This window comes from Xiphias gladius, chromosome 11 (assembly GCF_016859285.1).
Source record: "Xiphias gladius isolate SHS-SW01 ecotype Sanya breed wild chromosome 11, ASM1685928v1, whole genome shotgun sequence".
Taxonomy (NCBI): domain Eukaryota; kingdom Metazoa; phylum Chordata; class Actinopteri; order Istiophoriformes; family Xiphiidae; genus Xiphias; species Xiphias gladius.
The window spans coordinates 2,752,611-2,776,077 of NC_053410.1; the positions used below are offsets into that span (position 1 = coordinate 2,752,611).

General features: G+C 45.1%; 1 protein-coding gene across 2 annotated transcripts in view; it reads right to left on the reverse strand.

The window, feature by feature from the left end:
• The window catches only part of LOC120796188 (protein kinase C epsilon type-like), a 73,416-nt gene extending 49,949 nt beyond the window's left edge, over nt 1-23,467 (reverse strand). Inside the window, exon 1 of one of the 2 annotated variants that reach the window (XM_040138666.1) lies at nt 22,127-23,467. In XM_040138666.1, the coding sequence (XP_039994600.1) occupies nt 22,127-22,474 (348 nt within the window). In that variant the 5' untranslated portion in view covers nt 22,475-23,467. The remainder of the gene's footprint in view (nt 1-22,126) is intronic. The other variant, XM_040138667.1, reaches the window with a different exon arrangement.

Genomic DNA, 23,467 nt, shown 5'->3' on the forward strand with positions numbered 1-23,467 from the left:
ATATTTAACATGGAGTCAAATGTAACTTACAATATTTACGTTTTTTGAGAAAAAACGTCAAAACGTACACCCATTTATGAGGAAACACACACACACACACACACACACACACACACACACACACACACACACACACACACACACACACACACACACAGGGAAATTAAATTGCAGGCTTTAACTCAATTAAGCAGGTTTCCCTTCATCCTGCCCCTTCTTCCCTAATGCATCTGAGGCACAATGTGCGTTTGTCCGTCTGTGTGTGTTTAGCCATAGTCCTGTATCTAAAATCAGGTCATTCTGCTCGGTGCTGACATGTCAGGATTCTTTTCTCACAATTATACATCAATCACTGGGGGAAGAAAGTCTATTTTCTGTCCTTCGATCAACAGTAACCTGACCGTCACAATGAAGTTAACTAAGGAGTAAAAAAAAAAAAAAAAAAAAGCTTCAGATGTATAAATTTTTAAAAACGCTGTGGAATTCTTCACTTGAAATCCTCCCCACACAGGACATGCAGTTACGCTCAGGCTGCTTTTGTAGTAAAGAAATGTTCCGTATCACCGAAAAATCACAAGTTGTGACTGTGTCTGGTGTACAGCTGATTTAACTGTGGAGTCTTACTGTGTGTGTGTGTGTGTGTGTGTGTGTGTGTGTGTGTGTGCATGGACAAAAATAAAGGTCCTTCCACAAGTCATGATTCCTGTCAACACCTGCTGGCTTTGCCCGCAGACACACACACACACACACACACACACACACACACACACACACACACACACACACACACACACACACACACACGTATACGTGCACACAGCATCACACACTATACACACACACAGACACAAACAAACAGACCCACAGCCTTCCAAGGTTGAAGTAAAAGCACATGACATTGTTGAACTCTTGGCTCTGACTCCCTCTAGACATGCTGTGCGCAAACGCAAACACACACACACACACACACACACACACACACACACACACACACACACACACACACTTCTTTTTTAGATCCACTTCTCACCTACAGTATCTGACATAGTCAAAGTTTAAAATAAAGAATGTTAATCTAAGAAACAAATATTAACGGATTTCTTTTTTCTCACAAACGTCTAAACTGGCATCAAACATCCAGCAACAAAAGATACAGAACAGCATCACTGGGTTAAAAAAATATCCTTCTGAAAATCACTTCAAACAGGTTTATTAAAAAAAAAAAAAAAAAAACACTGAACTTTAAGATGTGTCATCTGTGCTGCGTGTTTTGTCTAAACTGAAACAAAAAGAATCAGCTTTAACCTGCTCAGATCGAGGGGAGCGTCCGAACCGTCCAGCCCCGCTGCTTGTTTGCCGAAGTGAAAGACATTGAACAGAAGGACAGAAGGACGCTGTATGTGTGTTTCTACAGTTTTGGTGTCTCGGCGTGGACAAAGGAGCTTTAAGAAAACAAACCTGACAATGAAAGAGGGGACTGTTGCTGTTTGACACTTGAGGTGCAATTTCGGATTTAGCAGGAGCTGCAAGGACGTGGTCAAAAAAAAAAAAAAAAAAAAGGGGGGAATGGGGAGAATGACTGAGAGACACAGAGACAGAGAGAGAGAGAGGGAGAGAGAACAGGGAGGACATTGTGTTTTATCTGTTCTCAGTGACAGAGAGCACACGGCCTCTGGAGTGACACACTGCAGGCCCTTCACAGGCACACACACACACGTCGGAGCAGCTAGGCTTGTGAGGACCCTCACTGTAATAGCAACCTTTCTAACACCAGCCCGTATCGGGGGGGGTGGGTGTCATCTGAATCGTCTTTCCACACCCGCACTCTTACGATATCGAGGCCAGGACCTTCCCCACGAAAATGGGGGTCCTGAAAAAACACGACTTCAGTTTACCTCGAGTTAAGATCACAAATCTGGCACCGTGACGTTCGATGCCAACGTTGGGACGGTTTTCGATCCTCCGTGTTTTACATTCCTGTTGCGGTGTGGCACCCGGCAGTAACCCACTATTGTAGACAGTAGGTAGAAACTGGTGCAGCAGAAGCCAAGGAATCCCGATCTTTAGTCTCCAGTAAGGGTCGAGATCTAAAACATTCGATCCTGCACTTCCCATAACCCAACTCGATAGGGTCTCCTCTTTCGACCCTTTCTTGGTAAACACCCATGCCTTTCACACGCCACATCTCAACACAAGTTTTTAGTTAGTCTCCGAGCTCACGATGAGATAACCCCCGATGACACCACGATGAGATCATTAGGGATATTTTCTCAGACTCGACAAAGCTCCTCCGGAGCCAGAGTCAACATCAGACAACTGGTTTTCACGGGCCGAGTAGTAGTGACTATGTCTAATAAATCGATGTGTGCTTTGATGTGTGAGCTCAGTGGAGCGACCTTTTAACCTTTACCCTAAAACCAAGGTCTTAACCCCTCCAGCGGCCTTTTAAAGAAGGGAGGTCCCTCGCTCTCTGAGATTGTCCTCGCTCCGGGGGCGTAAAAAGTCAAATGGTCCCCACAAAGATAAAAGAACAGGAGTAGAGTCTCTACGCGTGCGGGAGGAGAACCGGCCCTTCCAAACAGAGCCAACTGCGGAGCCTACTTTGAAATACCCCACTGTATCCAGCCGCGATGGCTGCCATGAAATTTATACCTTTTACAGCTGATGTGCTCCAGTCTGTTTATTTAGTGTGCCCACTTGTTCATCATAAATTAATAAAAACATGGAGCAGGAAAGATTCAGCAAACGTGCGACACACACACACACACACACACACACACACACGCACGCACACACACACACACACACACACACACACACACACACACAGTAACAGACACTCAGGCCCTGGAGACAAACTTTATACAGCTGGACTCACTCCTGCTGCTAATGCACTAGATTTACTTCAAACAAACCAGAACACCCACACCCCCCCCCAAAAAAACCCCCCAACCCCCCAAACACATACACACACACACACACACACACACACACACACACACAGGTCTCCTGTCGGCAGCCACTCATGCCTGTCCTCCTGTTTAGCCGTGTGTCTGTCTATGCCAAATTTGTCCCTGCTGAATAAGTGATGCTGGCTGAAGTACTGTGAACAAGCCAGCTATGGTGACACACACACACACACACACACACACACACACACACACACACACACACACACACACACACACACACACACACACACACACACACACACACACACACACACACAAAAACACACTCGAAAAGTGACTCCATCTCATATGAACTATAAATACCTCAGTTGTCCAGTATAGAAGAGGAAACTTATATCGTGTATATTCTTCACCTTTAGGACTCAACGCAGACACCGACACTTCTATTTATCCCTTCTCTTTTCGGGAACCTATGATATTGTCAATTGATAACATAAGAATTTAAGGACTGAGTAATTGGAAGGAGACCCTCATAAGGATAATTAGGGCCTACTGTTTTCATTTCAGATTACAGATCAAAAAGTTCCTCTTCCTCCTGCTGAAAACAGTAGAACTATACACCTTTACGAAAAAGGGACCTTTCCATAAGCTCCCTATTGCAGCAGTTCAACGTGATTAACAACATGCTGCAAATAATCAGCAGCTGGGAGTTAACCGGGCTGTGTGCGAGCAGGGCAGGTGGAGGCTCCGGACAGCAGCAGCCAGTGATATACACACGAAGCAGTGACGCGATGGATGAGGTACCTTGGCTGCAAGATGAAAAACGCATAGCATGAGAAGAACAGTTCCCAACCGAAAGAATGTCGATCACTTTTCTGGCCGATAGCCTCAACGCGACCTGAACTGAGTCACCGCTTTCCAAAGTAATTCCGAGGCATTTAGAGTTTCTGGATTGCCAGCTCAAATCCCTGTGGACTAAAACTGTAACAAGAGACTTGGATAAATTAAAGGAGGGAACCTCCCAATTATCTGGGAAAGTCCAGTCAAAGCTTGTGAACATGGATGCGCGGTATGTCTCTCTGTAACGGGGGGCTGGCGTAACTGTCTCCGCTCACTCATTCGGCACAGAGAGAGTCATATTAGAGGAACTGCTGAACATGGATTCACTTTTTCATCAAAAATCCCTCCCAAACAGAAACCCCAACAACAGAACCCCCCCCCCCCAAAATAAACACAATTTAATATGATTTATGTCCCACATGCCCTCCTCTGGAAATTTTGGTTGGAGGAGGAACAGTGGGGAGATTTTAAATTCCGACTGAAAACAATCATTATCCTGCTGCACATTAATCTCTGGACAGGCAACAGCCACCGTGACTGAATGCTGAAGCCAACGCTAAGCCGCAGTTTCTATACTGGTGGCTGGATGCCGGGGCTCACATCTACAAAGATGCTATGTTGGAGAGCCACAGCGGAGTCGCAGGGGAGTCGTTCTGTACCTCGCAGGACCGAAAGTGCCATTGCTAGCTAGCGACGGTGCTCCAACGGTGCTTTAGAGTGACCTTTTCGATGCACCTAATGAGGCACAGGTATAAAAAGGTGCCTGTTTTGTAAAACTTAAGTTCATGACCCAAATATTCAGCTTATGGCTAACACCCAGTGTATTCACAATGTTCCACAACCCATGGTTGAGATTATGTTCACCTATGAAAGTCATTGGTGACCCTGTGTCACCTGGACCTTCCCCTTTTTACTTTTTAGTCCACTTCTTTTTTTTAAATTTTTTTTATACAATCTACCATTTCAAGGGTAGAAGTGAATGTCGGTCAAATTCCAATCCATTTGATTAGATCATCCGACGGAATTTTTTTCTGTCCTAAACAATGTGGTTCAAATACCTTGTGCCGAGCATTTCCATACACGTGGCTCTGAGGTCCTCTCTGCCCGTATCTGTATGAACTGTACATGCGAGTTCAAATAATCATCTGTGCGAAATGCGGCAGTTAGTGTTTCCTTGTGGTTTCACACAGATGGAGATAGAGATCATTGCCTGGAAAAACGGAAGAGAGAGAGGCAGAGATGGAGGAGAAACGTGCATTAACCTCTAACTGACTCATGGCAGGGTGGATGGTACATGTAAGGGAGGAGGAGGAAACAGGGGAGGGGAAGGCTGCAGAAATAGAGAGAACACTGGGAGAAGAGCTGGAGATTCAGAGACGCCGATAGAGAGACCAGGGACCAGATGCATAAAACTATGTAGCTGCAAAGGCAGAAATATGCGTTAAGTTCATAAAGCCAGGTCTACACGTGGTTGTGTTAATAATTCTCGATCATCGTCACACTGGGTGCGTGTGCCTGATTTCCACCGCCATAGTTAGGCCCCCGCTGGATGTGGACATGCACCAAGACGGGTGTTTCTTTTTTTTTTTTTCTTTTGTAGGGATCCATAAAATTGGTTTATCCAACTGTGACCAAGATATGTACTCTAAAAGGGTGTTTTTACAGTTCTGACAAATCTCCCGTTTTTGGTTCTGCAATTTCTTGCTACTCGTCCGCCTGATGCTCAAGACGTGTGTGGTAACAGTGGTCACGCAGAAAAAGAGTTTACAAAGTGGATCACAATAAAGGATGAAATGGCAAGAACATAGAGGCAAAGACGAAATGACGTCAAACTGAAAACATCTAAGGCAGGACAAAAATAATGATAAAACCGAGCACACAAAACCGTAATTAATGAAAATAAGAGGTCATGAATGCACCTTTGGTGTATCGTAGGTCAATCTGTGTACTACTACAACATCATGAGCACTCAGTGAAATTGGCTAACAACCCAAACCACTATTGTTTCATATTAGATTCCATCTTTCACCTTATTTTTCCTTTTGAACACACTGGGCTCCCTGTGGAAAAATGCATAGAGTCTGGAGTATGGATACAGTGAGGTGCACACAATCTCACGGCACGCTGTGCGTTGGAAATGTGGTAAACGTGGTATTTGTTCATGCGTCTGGCCCCTTAATTCAGAGCGACTGTAGACAGCAAACTATGAAAATGACAAAACACCAAATTTGTTTATTGACCAATCAGGGAAAAGCAAGTGAGAGAGACCTGCACCCTATACAGTCATTTCCTCTATAGCACTGCCATCGCACTCATCTATATTGCTCTCTGTCACTCTCAGCATGAGTGGAGGAGACCGCCCACACACCCATCTGCTTCTACTATGTGCAGTCACCTAAACACTCACACACACACACACACACACACAAAAACACACATACACACTCAACCTCACATATAAGATAATACAAAGGCGTACAAAATACGCTGGTGCTAACATTTACACCATGAGTGTAAAAAAAAAACCAAAAAAAAAAAAAGCTGTCTCTTGGTCTTACACACACACACACACACAGCACACACACAGCACACACACACACACACAGCATATCATAATGTCCTCCCCCCCAGCACCAACTCCAATCATACCTGATGTACTAGTGGACCATTAGCTCTTCTTAAAGATTTACATTATGGCTGTTTGGCCTTGATCAACAGCCCACTGCAGAACGCAAGTCGGCCCCTGCATCGAGGCCTCGAACACACCACGTAACACACATCTCGAAATGGTAAATTAAAATGTCTACATCTGCCCTGGAAGAGCAAACAGCCGGACACATCTGTGAAAAAAAACGATGTAACAATGTAAATATATATATATATATATATATATGTTATTGGTTCAAACAAGACCAAGATTTAAAAAATGTAATTGCGCTATTTAACTAAATGTTAGCCAGGTCTCCCCGACATAAAGGCTTTTTCGGTTAGATAAAGGAAGGAAGATTAAATGACTGACAACCAGAGTTGTCATATCCTTTTCTGCAGTAGTATAAACCGCTGACAATTAGCCTTCAAGCTCTTGGGTCTATCGCTCAACGTGGCCCACCCTTCCTTTGGATCAAACGCAATCCTATCTGGTGCCTGAAAAAACGCGCCCCGTGCATTTTGTAATGCGGCGCTCTTCTCGGTCTTAACCGGGACAGGACTACCGACCACGCGCAGCGGGCAGCTGTCCGGGAACATTCGATTAGTTGTACATTTCATCAGGGAATTTGCACAACTATAGTACAATACCAGCCTGGGTCAGTCCCGAATTATCAGAGAGCAGAGGGCCTGACAGCAAAGTTTTGCCCAAGTCCCCCCTAAGAGGTTGATCCAGCCATGGTCCGAGCTCGAATTTTAGACTGCCAGAGGGAGCCAGAGGGAAAATCTTTTAGTTTTAAAAAAAAATAGAATCAAATGAACACAGTCCTGTTCGGGCTGTCAACTAGAAGGTGGAAAATTGGAGGCTCGTGGATATAAAATGTATAACGGGGACTTTCCCATTCATGGCGTCACTCAGTATCCATGTCAAACGGTTCAAACCAACGTGGACTCCCTTCACAAGGGTTGTCTCTGTGCCTGACGTCGGACCGCACATCGGCCAGACGTTAATGACATGCTACATGTATCAACGTTAGCTCTGCTGCAAGTTTAGTTCAACTGCAGCTGCAAGTGTTTCGGTCGATGTGGAGGAAAGGCCTTGCAGAGGGGGCGACTTGCCTCGAGTCAAGGTAGTGTGAATATTCTGTTTGTTCGTGCTGTTTATTTTTGTTCTCTGAATGGTATTCGTAGCAACAAGGTCATCAGGTGCCCCAGAAGAGGAGCGTCTGTGAAGGCGTTCGGGCACCTTCAGGATTTTTACTCTTTTATATCTCCGATTGAGGTTAATTCAAAGATTCAATCATTAATGTCACATGTTGTGAACCGAGGCTTAATTAGTTTCATTTTAACCTAATCACACGGAGACGCATTCCTCCGAGACACACACACACACACACACACACACACACACACACACACACACACACACACACACACACACACACACACACACACACACACACACAGAGCTGTCCCAAAGCTTTTACAGTATCACATGAGCCCTAGTCAAGCTGGAATCATGTGGCTGCATGTATCGTCAGAGAGACCTACAGCTACGGACTCACTGATGCTCAGACACAGGGGCAGAGGGGAAGACGTTGGGGGGGGCGACTGTATGTGAGTGGAAAAACCAGTGAATGTGCGTAATTACCTTGAACTTTCAGCCACTCACCAATAAATTCTGCCCGTGCGAGAGATCTTTGTACCATGAAGGTGAATATCCAATACATCATCGAACCGCAACCTGATTTTCTACCCACTTAAAAGTGTCTGAGCGCCGGAGTCAGGTACGGAAATCTGGTATGGAACTCTTCAGTCAGATATCATTAACTTTTTCATCGATCAGACAATTCCAGAATTAAATCTAAACCTGGCCAATTTTAGACCATTTTATTTAGACAAAGTTCTTACATGGCTGCTTCTATTTAGACGACATTTAACATTTTCGAACTTTGTAGGAAAACATTTATATTTCTCGAAGTAAGGTATCCAAAAAAAAAAAAAAAAAGGGGGGGTTTGGTAGGCTATGGAAAGTACAGTGTTGAATTGGCGCTAGTATCTAAAAATTTCAATCGACACCAGGCCTTACTTCTCCTTTAACTGACAACGAGCATCTGCAGAATAACTGTCTATGTAAATAACATGCAGATAGTGCTGCGACCTCTGGATGGATGCCTCACGGGAAACAAATGCACTGCACGGTGGCGACCGCTCTCACCAGCCCACCCACGACAACACAACCGTATACCCACCCTTTTCCTGAGGACCACGCCACTGGCCTGTAGGTGTTTATCGGCAGGGACAATTATTTTCGTGATCAATTAGCCTGCTTATTATTTTCTCAACCGATCGATAAATTGACTGAGTGATCAATCGACTCAGCGACGCAGCTCTAGTTTTCATTCTGGAAAAGTGGGAATAGAATCAGGTGTGTTTCCAAAACGGCCGTATGCAGACTACACGATCATTGTTGTGTGGCTCAAAGCTTTACAAGGCAAACTACTTAAAGCAGCACCATCGGGTCTGCAAGTACCGAGTTGATTTATATTGTATCAATCCATTAGCACTGATCAGGAAATGATGTAAATCTGATGCTGTCTGGTTTTCGTTCTTGCGTGTAATAAATGTGCACTTTGTGGGTGTGTGTGAGTGCATGGGTAAGTAGAATGACAGGGAGGGAAAACACCCTGTGTTTTCTCTTCTCTCATCCTGTTTGTGAGGAAGTGAAGACGGCCGCTTACTAAGTTTAATTCTGCCGTGTGAAGCTCACCGGTGATGTACGTTACCAGACATTCCACCGACGTTTGACCTCTGTGACCCAAATTGTGATTCATAGGGTTCATTGGACTCCTTACGTAAGCTGTGAAGCGTTTGTACATTCGTGCTGGGTGTCAGTACTGGAAGGTGCTGATTTCTTCTCTCTCTCCTACGCTGAGCCCCATTGTTAAAACTCCCATGGTATCACTTCGTCTGTCATTAACCAATTTGCCAGGTGATTAATCTTGGTTTCAAATCACTCTTGGGGATCGTAAATTCTATGGCTGCAACTAACAATGATATTCATTATCAATCATCGTATCTTAAATATGAATAGATTGATTGCTTTGTCTATGAAATATTTAAAAAATATAGAATAAATTATAAAAAATATTCCATCACTTTTTCCCCAGAGTCCAACAAATGTCTTATTTTATCAAACCAAGAGTCGAAAACCGAAGATATTCCGTTTTGCGATGTTATAACAGAGAAAAACAGCAAATCCTCAGATTGGAGAAGCTGAAATCAGACCACTTCTTTCAGTCTTTGCTTGAGAAATGACTAAAACCATTAATCGAGTCATCTTGTGGTCAGTTCTCAGTTCGATCCCGACCGCACCGAAGCGGATTTCTAGTCAAAACAATTAGTCTTCACGATTGGACACGGGCTAAGAGGTCTGCTGCAGATAAATCGATACTAAAACATATTTCACTTTTGTTAGTTGACGTAGCAGCGACCGACAAAGGTGCAGAAATCCAGACCCTTTCACGAGATCTGACTGATGCGCGACACCCTTGCATGGGATTCCTGATTCAATCCAAAGTGGAAGCTTCAGAGAGACAGATAAGCACTGGAGTACAAAAACCTCATGACACAAGCTTTGGAAGAACTGTTATGACATCTACAGGAGGAGTTCATGCTTTTTTAGTCCAGGTCAGCAGACAACAAGTGACTTTTGTTTTTTTGCTAAAGAGGAATATAGTTGCAATGGATTTCGTAAAGTTAACTGCAGGACTGGAACATTTTCCGTCCTGTCTGGCGAACTGCTGTTCTTACCTGAATAAACCCAATCAATAACATGCAGTAGAACACTTGACTACCGATCACCGTGTGTGTTTTAGCACAGATCTGATTGCACGTTACATTTTTTTAAAAAATCGTCAGATAGACAATATTTTTAGAAGATTTGAAAGCTGCCTTTCCGAGTGCTTTCTGCGCCTTTTTTTTTTTTTTAACATGACGTACCACAGCCTGAAACCACAGGTCCATACTTCCATCCATCAGTTTACAATAGAGCACAGGAAAGACAGGAAGTAACGAGAGACAAGGCAAAAACAACAGGAATCGTCATTGGAAATTAAATAGACGAGAATCACCAAAAACGATTCCTGGTATCTCGATGAATCATATCGCTGAATGAACAATAACAGCTGCCGTACAGCAGTATTTCTTATCTCATTTCTATTGCTCTGAAAGGACTTGTTTATGCTAAGTGGTGCTGACAGCAGCAGCAGGAAAAGCACTCACAGCTTATTTCTTCATCTCGCATTCCTCACATATCTGTGTGACTGCATCGTACTGTATTGTACTGTAAATGACACACTGTGCACGGACAGGACGGAAGATGAATGAATGATAGCAGAAGCTACAGGGGGGGCACCTGGGGAGCCATCTCTCTCTCTCCCTCTTCCCTTCTTTCTCCGGGTAAGTAAACTTGGACAGTGAAAACAGGAAGTCGGGCCTACCGTGTGACTCAAACACACTGCCTCTATATTTAGACTCACACACTCACATAAAACACACATATATATACACACGGTCCTGCCCCCGTTTCCTTCAGTCCATAGAGAGGACACCCCTCTACTACTAGCCCGTAGGGGAGCAGGGCCAAGAAGAGAGCAGGCCGGAGCTTTTCCTCTCCTCTGCCTGTACGAGAGTTTACAGAGGCTAAGGAAACCAAACTGGGCGGCTGAGGTGCCTTTGAGCAAGAGAGTGGAAAATTATCAAACTGCGGTCGCTTTCTCCAAACGCCCGACAAGAAGGACTAGACTTGTACCAAACATAATCACAACCACAGCCTGACATTACTCAATATTTTTCAAAAGATAATCACGAGATTTAAAAAAGTGTTGGTCCGCTTGTCGATGACAGCTGCACCAATGTGCGCTGGTGGTTTTACCAGCGAACTGCTGGTAAGTCACGTCTGACGTGTGACCCGACGAGCCCCAGCGATACCGCCGACAACCCTGCACAAGTTTCACTCACTTCATCCCGCAAAAATCAACTTTCACCTCTTAACGTACAGCTTAGCAATTTTAAGGCATTGTTAACCACTTTAATCCGACTGCCACAGCAGTTGGAGGTCACCGGCCGCCAGGAGACACGCAATACTTCCGTCTGATTGAACGGTGTAGCCGTAAAAACGAAGCGTCTTCTTGTGAACGTCACACGGCTTCGTGGAGGAATTGAAACAGTTCATACACAATACTGTAAATGTGATACTGTGAGACCGTTTGGGCCGAAATAAGATTTTTTTTTTTTTAAATAATTGTATATAAACACATTTTCTGGAAAGAGCAATTGAAACAGTGTTGATGAATAAAATAACCAGATGGGAATTTCTGTTTATGGGAAATTCAGTTTATCAAACTACCGGACAAATCGAGATTCTTCATCATATCGATGCAAAAAATCAGAAAAATCCCATACTGGCATAACATGGGTCTGCTGATTGTTTTACAACATCAGAAAACAGTACATCCAGATGTACATAAAGGGATACACATAAGGCTATAATGTATAATGGCTGGAAAATGGATGTCATCTCTTGGTAAATGTAGTCATTTCGCCCATAGGGGTTCATCATTTAAGTTGTATATAAGTAAAAGTGCAGCTCTTGCAATTTGAAAATTCCACTCATAGTTTCAAATGTTTTTTTTTTTTATTATTATTATGAAAGTTATGAAGTATTCAGCCCTCTACTGAACGGCAACAGAATATGTCCTGTTGAAGATCCTTTGAGCAACACAGGGAAACACTACCAGGCGCAAAACCGGTGCAAAAAGCTGCTCGTGTGCTTTGACCTTTCTGGTGCATAAGTGTCTTTGCACAAGAGCAAAAGCTCAATTACAACCTGTGGTGAAGCAGCGGAGCGCTCTACATTCCTCAGATGACAGGACACACGCTGCTCCAGCGACGGGGGACGTCCCCTACCAACGTGAAGCTGGCGATGTGTCACACTTGTTACATCATCAGCCAAAGCTGAACTTGCGTTTTTGTTTCTTTCTTGTTTTTTTTCAGCAGACTTTTCCTTCGCATCTCCGCTGTCAGCTCCAGCAGCTGAACCACGATCGCTGATGCTTCTAACCGCACGACAACCACACAGCAATCTGGCTCCGTCACTGTTGCAAGATCACACTGAGAGTGTTACAGCCACAGCTGGGAACAAGAAAGCCTGCGAAGAGACCACTGACACTGAAGGCTGGAGATTCATTTATCAATCGCTGTGTATTTCTGCTGTTTGTTTAGTATATTATCGCTCTTTTTTAACAAATGTGCAATGACTGCAGGCTGAGCAACATATCATGACAGGAGGTGTACCAATAGTAATCACGCAATATTGGCTGGAACTAATGGTTACTGTCAATACCGACGGATGTGTCAATTACGATATGATTCGATTAATAGTTCAGCCTATGAAATGTAAAAATGAATAGTTAAATATGCCCAACACCAGCTCACAGAGCTCAAAGTGATGGTTCTTAGATTGGTTGGTTTTGTCCAACCAACAGTCCCAAACCCAAATACATTCCATTTACAATCATATAAAACTGGGAGAAGCAGCAAACCCTCACATTTGCGGAGCTAGAACCAGTAAAATGTTCGCATTTTTCTGTGAATAAAATGACTTAAATAATTCATCCATAATCAAGTATCTTGTGTTTGTATCTCTGTCAATGGACTCAATAATTAGTTGACTCCATTAGGAGTAAAAACCCCAGTATTTTTACTACAAGCACAGGTTTAGTTAAGACTTTCGAGTAACGTCAACTAAAAATCATTACACCCTGGAAATCAAAGAGATTAGGAATTTGAGTTAAGGCTGGATTTCAGCTACATTGGGATCCGATGCCAGTATCTCTGCTGTATGAAGTTTAAAAAAAAAAAGAGACGCTCAACTGACGCAGCTTGAGTGAAAGAATGAGTAACTTTTGAAGATGATGTGGGCCAAACCACCCAACATCTCGGTACTTCGGTTTACACAAAAACCTGCAGCTGCTGACAGCAGAACGAAGAGGGGAGACTAGTAGTAGATCAATTAAAAGGATCATCAGACAAGTTTATGTTCTGCATTAAGGAGACGCCCAAAGAAATGTTCGATACGGGTGGCGGTGTGGCTGCACGGGACCCGCCTTCAGCCGGGTCTCAGCCCTCAGATAGCATCTATTCTGCCCGCGTATCATCAAACAAAAGGGCGAATCAACTGCTGATCCTGTGCTCCAACCACAAAGAAACTATCCCAACGGGCATGAATGATTTAAACTGTTTTTGTAGCCAGGCAGTGTACAAGCTACACAGGACGCACACTTCTCGGTGCAAATGTAACGTCTTTAAAGACGATTGTAAGAGACTGCAAAGAGTTCTGGCACCTGCTGGCTTAGTCCATCTGGCACAGTGGATCGGAATCAACGCTAACACGCTACGGACCTCTACAAACACTCCTCAGATCACACCCTTAACAGCACACTGACAACTGAGAGCAGGGGAGCGAGTGAGACAAAGCACAGATCGAGAGATTGAGCGTGTGAGAGAAGGAACAACAGCGAGAGGCCAAGGAAAAAGCAGACAGAAGTAAAAGTATCTGTGAGGGCGCATTGTTTGCCTCGCTGTGTTTTAGCTCTTTGAAAAAACAATCAATTATGTGAAGTACTGAATCTCTTTTCACTTGCGTGGGATGTGTGTTGATAGGGAAGCACTCGTGTGCAGACCACTTGTTCTGGTGAACTTTAACTGAAATTAACTACGAGAAGACCACAACGTTTCTGGACAAAGCAAACGATGTCTGCTCTCGTCAGCTTTCGGCTGCTCCATCTCGCTCCTCTCCTTCCTCTGTCTGCACAACATCTCATTTCCACCAGTTGTCCCCACTGAGTTCCCACTAATTACGTATGAAAAATGTGGCAATTTACACATGACGAGCAGACAGAGGAAACCAGATACTTTGCCCCAGTGACTCTGCTGTGGTTTCAAAATGGTGCATTTTCATGTTGTCGGATTACTGCTAACCGAAACCAGTTTCAGGTTTTTTCTCTCTCTCTCTCTCAGTCACTCTCTCTCAGACACACACACACACACACACACCCACACCCACACCCACAACCACACCCAGCATTGAGTCCTGGTTTACCTGTGTTAAAAACGTTACGAGTCTACGAGGCTGTGAGCTAGCCTGTGTAGTTTAATAAAGAGACAGTCACAGTATCATTAAGGTCTAAATACTGAAAGTCTCAAGGCAACTAGAAAAACCCATTGAAAAGCACTTTGGTAATCATTACGTAGATTTAGCTGAAAAGTGAGGATCCCAGCATTCCTCTCACTGCTGTTATTGCTTAGAAAACACATGTTTTTGAACATTTAAAGAGATTCGGGACAAGCTCTGATTAAATTATTGCACATTTGTAAAATCATCATGGCGGGATCAAACACCGCTGCCTCACCCGCCAGCCTACCTCCCCCCTCTACCCCTCCCTCGTCCAGCCGTTCAAAACCAGGCAGCTTTCTTCAACACCCTCTCTGCCTTGTTCTCGTCTGTCTCTCTCCCTCCCCTCACTCACTGCCTGTTGCGTAGTAATATCAAACACTTGTTTTTCTCTCTCCCTGCTTCTTTCTTTAACGACAAGTTCTAACAAGGCGGCTGCCTACACACGAAATCACTGTTGAGAGGAGAGCAGAAATTCCTGACAGATTCAGGGAATCCGATCCCGCTTTTCATGTCAAACGCACATCAGTCACTGCATTTTTCTCTTCTCTTCTCCCTCTCTTCCTTTTTCTCTCGGCCCTCAGCCGAGAGCCCGGGATCACGCTGACATTTGCTGCAGCGCACCGGTGTAACTGGAATCACACGAGCTCATTAGTAAGTGCTTTTACCTATGGAGCACCAGCTGGAACGATGCCTGTTAATTCAAAGCTTAGGTCACTACGAGCCAAAAAAAAAAAAAAAAGTTTTGTTGCTTCTCCTGGTTTTTTCTGCAGGACTTTGGACGATGCGTCGGATTACAGCGTCGGGACTGTCTGCCCGGACTGTCGATAGGTATTTCCTTTGGGGGTTAGAGTCGGAGCTTCTCTGTTTTGTGTTGCTACAGTTCACTACCCTTTGGTTAGTCCTGCTGTGAGGTTTCTTGATTGCTTCTAACTAATTAAAAACACATCACATATTGTGGTGCAACATCTCCTGTTTAAAGGTGCTGATTGATGAACTTAACCTATAGAAGCGTTCACACAGGTTTGGGGGATAAAAAACGAGGCCTTTGTAATGTTTTCCTACGAGAAGTGCTGGGTATCAATCCAAACCTTTTCATTCTTAGTGTTGTTCCCATATCTGACCTCCAGGTGCCAATACCAAAATTATTATCATCATCAATTATAAACAGGTTTTTCTGCGAAACATCGGCTATAATAAACTGACTAAAATGAGCATTTTTTTAAATTTAAATCAGGAACTTGCTGATTAAAGAATAAAGAAAACTAGATTATAGATCTGACTATGCATTTGATGTCAGCCTTCGGTACGTGGTTTGATACAATGCCCCACTTATGAATTATGAGTAAAAGTGAAACAACCAACGCATGTTCCTGTGAAATCACCAGGCAGGGGACGGGCCAGAAACTGGAGCGTCAAGGTGCAGTCGTCTGGGGAAATAAAAGGACACTGCATTGTCAAGGGGAATAATGTTGTTAATCATCCCGGCGTGTACCTGTTTTATTCTTCCGGCACTTCAGTAAATGGTTGTAATGGTGGGAGCCAGTTACAGTAACGGCCCAAATGCCGTCACTGCAGCAAGTCAACAGAGCATTTTCCACAATCCGTTAGACGGCAACTTTCATATCGCAGCACATTGTTCTTCACGCCTGCTTGAATAATGAGCTCAAATTTCTGGGATGAGGATTCACTGTTATGACAGTGTGTAAGTATGTGTGTGTGTGTGTGTGTGTGTGTGTGGCTAACAACGTTCCCGGCTCACCGGGTATCATTTTCTGCTGAAGCGGACGGTTGCCAGGCCGTGTACAGACTTGCATTTTGGACAGTTTCATGTTTGTTTGTTTTTGGTTTTTTCTTTTTTTATCACCAGGTACTCGTCACAACTTGAATTTCAGGTTGCCGTTCACACGTTCTTAACTGATATATCTGCCTCTGAGTATTTCTAACAAAGCCCACCTGATGCCTCTGTTTCCACGCCAGTGTAGATACTGCACCACCTCCTAATTCCAAGAGAACACATCAGTGCCACCTAAACCTTTTCAGCTGAAGGGCAATTTTGCAGAGTATAATGCAGGGTCTGTCTGTACTAATAGGAAATTTTAAAAAAAACAAAGAAGACTGAAGTAGCAGGGAAGACCTTATCACATGAGAAGGAGTATTAAAAAGAGTTTGAGAGGACTGATCAGAGACAAGAACAACCGGTGAGAACAGGAGACGGGTAAAGCATTCACGTGCTTTTCCCAGTCAACACCTAAAGTCACATCGTTAAAAGAATACACACAGAGAGCAGCTGCAACTTCTTAATTACTCCAACTGTTTTTTTTCCAATGAATCCATTGACTATTTAGTCTATGACGTGCAAAAAAACATAAGGACCCCGCTCGTCGGACGCATCCAGAGACCGAGGTGTTGTCTTTGAATCCTCGCACAGGAGACGCTGCGGTGTTTGGGAGCGTTACGCGCTTCAGCCGTCGGTTTGAGAGGGAATTCAATTCCAGTTTCGGAGACATCTGCCTCTTGCTCATTTCAAGTTCAACGGCGGTTACTGAAAGGCTGAGCCAAATTGACCGTCATGTAATGGAGCCTTTGGTTTCTCATAGCTTAAACGGCGAGAACCGCGTTGCTCCGCGATGACAGTAAAGCCCACACCGCGTTGTGTGACAGAGAGAAAGTGAGAACTTCTGCTACATGATGAATGAGATATGACACAGTCACAATGTGCTGAGTAACCGTAACTACTTTCCATGTGGGGACGTCTCTGCTCCTGGAAGACTTTTTTTTGTTGTCGAAGACAGGTGGGCAGAGTGACACTGTGTAAAGCTCACCTGGTAAAAATTCCAAAAGAAACTCGAGCCGAGTCACCTGCACTAAATGTAACGCTCATTTTCATTTTCTTTTAAATTCTAAAACATCTGCATTCTTCCTTAAGATAATGTTATTTCCATACAATGTCTGTAACATAGCAACACTGTGTACTAGAGCATCGCCATGATGCACTGGAGCAAGCAATGCGCTCATATGATTTGTGGTTCATGTTCTTGTGACTTTGTGTGTAACTCGATCTAAATTCTCCTAAACACACAACATATTCCTTCAAGTTTTCGGTATGTGCAAGGGGGAAAAAACGTTATTATTTTGCATGGGAACTTACCAGACGCAGTTTTGCAACCTAGCTTGAGCCCGAAAAACGACAAAATAAATCAGGCCTTGTATTCTGAAGGCCCGTTTTACAGTCTGGCTTGAGGCCGAGGGATTCTCCGTCGACCTAATGATAAAATTTAGTGAAAGTCTTCCATTCACGTAGTCAAAGGAGCATTCTGTCAGCTCCATTCGCAGAATCAACATGGATGTTCTTGGATTATCATGGATAAACCTTTTGTTGCGTTTATTGCATTCCTATTTTCCTTGATCTCATTCAACTCATTCCGCCTTCTTTTCAGCAAGGTGAGCAGAGAAAAAAAAAAAATGGAGGTCTCCTGCAAAATAATGTTGGAGTCTGCTACTTCACAGACTTGGACACACTCAAGACGGCTATAAATGTTGATTACGATCATACTGACGTGCAGTTAGGAGTGTGTTTCTGAAACATGCACTCTGGCAAGAATCTCAAATAGTCAAACATATTGCAACGCTCACCCTTGTTTAACTGGCGTGTTTTGCGGCAAAATCAGCGAGGTCCAAAGAAAAAAATAGTAATTACCAAAATTAAGAGTTTCCAGGCCTTTCAGAGTTACTGTGTGCTGTGTCTGTGGAATTCAAAAGAATAACAACAGGTACAGTCATTTTGGGTCATGCCTTCCTCAGCGTATAGACGACTACAGACAACTATGGAGTTGTAGCGGTGACAAAAGAAAAAAAAAAACTATTGAAAATAATGCAGTGCAAGAGATTCATGAAGCCCGTTTGTCCCCGCGACGGAGGATTCGTGCACTGCCACTACTGAGCAGCTGAGAGCTGTCAATTGAAATGTTTCAAGTGATGTTATTTAGATATTTCAGCACATTCATTTCTGCCGACGTGCTCCCGGGTCATCTAGTGCTTAGCCCTGATACAGGACACTTTGGAAACCTCTGGATGAAGCAGCTGTTTTCTGCCGCAAAGCTTCCTCTTTGTCCCAACCCCGTTTTCATCACGCTCAGAATCTCTGAGCTCACTCTGAACCAGGGCAGAGTAGATCCAGAAACAACGAGCTGAAGTAAAGATGGACTGAACACTGGCGTTGTGATAAGCAGCAGCCAGAATTACCAGGCTGTTTATTTAGAACAAACTCGTGTTTGGTTCAGTCAGCAACGGCAACAACCAAGTCAAACCTTTATTACTGACTTTAAAATCGGTCTTGCACAGATTCTAGCCACCCGTGGCAGCATCAAGCCGGGCGAGTTGGAAAGAAATCCCGCGCCTTCGTTGATTACATGGCTCGCGTTGACCGCAATGGAAGTCACTCCTCTTTTGTTACTTTAAACCGGCCCGACTTCAATATTTACAGCCTCACTCATCACGAAGAAAGCCGCCTTCCATTCCGCATGTCCCGAAATGTCCAAGAATGTCCCGTATCAGAGCCGGTCGTTGAGGCTCTGCAGAAAACTAGGAGACGCGAGCTTTAGGAGCCTCCGCAACTGCTCTGCTTGTTCTCGAAGAAGATGAAAACCCACTCCGCAAGACACTTTTCTCAGTGGCTTGCGTTAGCATTACTCACTGGGAAACTACACAGGCTGTTTAGTTCCCTGAAGGTGATGTCATGTCTTTCTTTGTCTGTGATTACATAATGCACGATGCAGCTTAAGTCGAGACACGTTCAACCTAGAATGCAAATGGGAACACCTTGAAATTTTGCAAGAACACAATGTGCAAAGCTCAGAGGAGACAGATCAAAAATTCCTTTCATTCCAGTGAATGAAAACAGATTAGACAGTGACACCAGTTTAACGGTCTTTTGACTTTAAATCAATCAGATACCTGTTAGAAATCCAGGTACCTGCTTAAAGCTCAACATGTAATGTCTAGGAAGCATCGTAGGGGTCAACTCGGGGATCTGAAATCAACACACTGTCCTTTTTGTCACAAGAACTAGTACAAAGTTTCAACAGGTTTTCTCATAGGTTACTAATACAGGTCAGAGATACGACTTAACCTCTACACCAGACAATTAAAGCCACCAGAACATCAGTGGCGACTAAGAGTCACTTTTATCTTATTCCAGAATCTTAAGTTAACTGACTCTTTACGGTCAGATCACGTGAAACATCACACAGCTCCTACAGCCTTGACCGTCTCTAGCCTTACAAGTCTTTAAAGATTTCCGCCATGAGGAATACGCCGGCAGCTGCGCTCTCTTTTCTCCATCCTGTCCTCCCCCTCTTTCATCATCTTCCCCTCTTTCATCTTGTTCTCTCCCCACCCCAGCTCTCTCTCTCTCTCGCTCTGCCTCTGCCTCTAATGGACCTGATGGCCTCATCAATAAAACACTCAAACATTCGTCTGCTTCAGCGGCTTCAGACGACAACGAGCAGCTTCTCCATGCTGCTATGTCTGTGTATTTGTGTGTATCATGCATGCGGCCACCCCCACGCCCGCTTTTGCATCTTTTGTAGCTCTGCTGTGGATCACTGGTTGAGCTAACGAGAGCACAACAAAGGTAACAGGATCTATACTTTGTGTGTGTGTGTGTGTGTAGCGACTCATGTTGTGCATCTGCGAGCCTGTGTTGCAAGGTAACACTGTTTGCCGTGGCAGAAATCGTGTACACGTCGCCGTAAAATGAAAGAACGTGTTCATTTAGTTCAGTTAACAGTGACATAAAACTTAGAAAGGCAGCAAAACCCTCACATTTGGGAATCTTGGGAAGATTAAATGTTTGGGATTCTTGCTTGAAAATGGACTTACACCGTTAATCAATTACCAAAATGATGATCAATCAATGGACTAATTGCTTCAGCCTGATATAATGTATTATTAATCGCTTTACTTGTGTGATCTTTTAAATTTATACACATCAACAAGAATAAGGTGACAAAAGCTCAGCACAAGCAACACTGGATGCTGCAGATCTTTAAAGACTTCAGCCTTAAAGGTCCTGCCTGGTTAAAGCTGGAATTATCAAACACCCTCACACGATGCATGACCTCAACCTGACGGGAGCGCCACCCGACAGACACGGTCCAGCGGGAACGACGGTGACCGCTGAGCGCAACAGCTGCTCATTTTAGACCACTTACTGTAGTGGTCAGCGGCGGAAGACAACCAACACGGCATCTGGGACCCGTCGCTACGTCCCGACAAAGACAACTTCTTCCGATGGGCTCGGTGACGTCGCAGAGGCGGAGCACAGAGGAGCGAAGCTGCTGGCGCTGTCGGGCGGCGCAGCGGCGTCGGTTCCTGGTTAGCACCTCCCTGTCAATCAACTGTTATCCTTGTACAAGTCCAAGTACAAGCCAGCTATGATTGGGCGTGTGGGGTGCGTGTTGGGCGCCCTGCGCGTGGTGTCACGTCTCTCTTGACTTTGAGACTATAATCGTCTAATCTGAGACGGTGACGCTTTCAAAAGTAGAAAATATTATGCTGCCAAGGCAACATTTTTCATAGACGCAGTCGGTTACGTAAGGTAGTCGTTCAATCTCATGAGATTTACCCCAGATTTAAGATTTCGGAAGAAGACTGACGTGCTTAGGGTAGTGTGTTGTCACAATGACTTGTTTTGACCATTATTTCCCCTTCGTGTTTGTCGATTTTGTCGAGGCAGAAATGGGCCTCGGTGCCGAACACCTTTTACTGCTGGTACTTCCTCACGCCGACGTAAACTCTTCCATGGGAAACAGCTGATTTATTGACCTCAGCTGATTGTCAGAAGATAATACAATTGCTTAAGTCATTTATCAAGCGCAATCCCCATGCAGTTGCTGGCTCAAGCTTGCATGGACATACTGGATTTCCAAGCGGTCGAAGAGGGCAGCTGCCCTGGGGCCCCCGGGACACTCGGGGGACTCCAAAAGCCTCAAGTGCACTGTTTGTCAATTGGTTGTACCTTGTACTCTGCTTTGAATTGCAATATTAAATAAAGTGGTTTCTGTGGTATGAGGTAATCTTCCTGATAGTGTCAAATACTGGATTTAAAGCTTTATTTTAGTTTGTATGCCACTCGGATGGTGCATATCCCTAGGCCCACGCTCACGGTTTATTCTGGCCATATTCAAAAGCTGTGAATTGTAGAATCTATCGGGTTTTTATATCACTGCAACTTTATGAAGATTTGGGGTTTTGGACTGCCGGTCAGACAAAACAGGTAATAAGAGGATGCTCTCTTTGTTGCAGCCCTGATAAAGTACCTTTTTCTTTAAGCCACCTTTCCTTAGGTAAAGGGTTTGAGTACTTTTTCCACTTCCACCGTGTGTGTGTGTGTGTGTGTGTGTGTGTGTGTGTGTGTGTGTGTGTGTGTGTGTGTGTGTGGTTGTGTGTGCGTGTGTCTGTGCTTCAGGGTGTCACATCACCGTCTTACCCAGTCCTCGAAGTGCTTGCTGTTGTTGTGCAGGATATCCTCGAACTGGATGATGCAGTTGGCCACGAAGTCGTCATAGCCGATGGGCGCGTCGTGGAAGACGGACAGCTCGATCCTGCGGCCGTCGTGGACCTCCGTGGTGAACTCGTCGTTCCAGGCGGGGCTGTTGGTCTTCTGCTTGGTGGAGGTCTGGCCCACGCGGGAGTCGTCCACGTTCAGGGCGATGTACGTGTCGAGGAGGAAGGTCTGGGTCTTGGGGCCGACGGCGTGACGCAGGGACCAGGCAGTCGGCTTGAGGTTCAGAGCCTCGCAGATCTTGATCCTCAGCTGCCCGTTGAAGACCACCATGGCGGTGAAACGGTCCGGACACTCGATACTCGAAGCGTAACTCGTTTACACCGAAACCACCTCACCTTTCCCCTCGGCCGCCTCAAAACGACGCAACTCCCCGCGCTCGGGCGGCGTGAATAAGGGCTCTGTTCAACCGGTGGTCCTCCAGGCGGACGCCGTATCCCTTCCAGCTCGGTATGACGGAGAAAACGCCAACTCTGAACTGCTGCTCGGTCTTCCCCCGAAGCCTTCACACTTGTCGAATGCGCTACAGATTTCCTCTAAAAAATAGCGACGGCGATGATGATGATGATGATGATGATAATAACAATAATCTGCAGCAACAGAAAAACGTCCGCCTTTTTTTTTTTTTTTTTTTTCTAGAAGTGCACGGAAGGAATATGAACCGCTACCAACAGCCGCGAGTTAGCAGGGAAAAAAAAGAAACCACATGAGCAAAGGCCCCAGATGTGAGTCGGTCTGTCATGCCTTTTACCTCCGAGGAATTAAAACACTCCGTCGGCTGTAGCGGGGCACGGTGGAGGCGCTGGCCCGCGTTGCATTGCACCGTGTGCTGGGTGGGAGGCTCCAGGCGCCCGCTGGAAGCCGCCGCGGCGCAACGGGGATGTTTCGAGCCGGACCGCCGAGACCAGACAGCGGCTGGTAACAACCGCAGCGGGAGCGGCGAGGAGGGGGCAGATTCAGGCGGTAGGTAGGTAGGTGAACAGGGGTTCCCGCTGCTCGTTGCGCGGCCTGGTTTCATCCACCGCGGCCGCTGGTCTCAACTTCCCGTGGACATACCTCTGGCTGCCTCCCCCGACCCTGCTCTCTGTCTCCGTCTCTCTCTGGTGCAGGAAATGCGAAAAACACGTCAGATTTCTCGGAGCCTGGTGTGACAGACTAGGGAGTGCGACGCAACCCAGACGAGGGAGGTGTTTAGCAGCGGCGGGGCTGGAGAGAGGAGAGGGGGCACGGCCGTGTGGGCGAACGTACGGGTGTGGAAAATGGGTA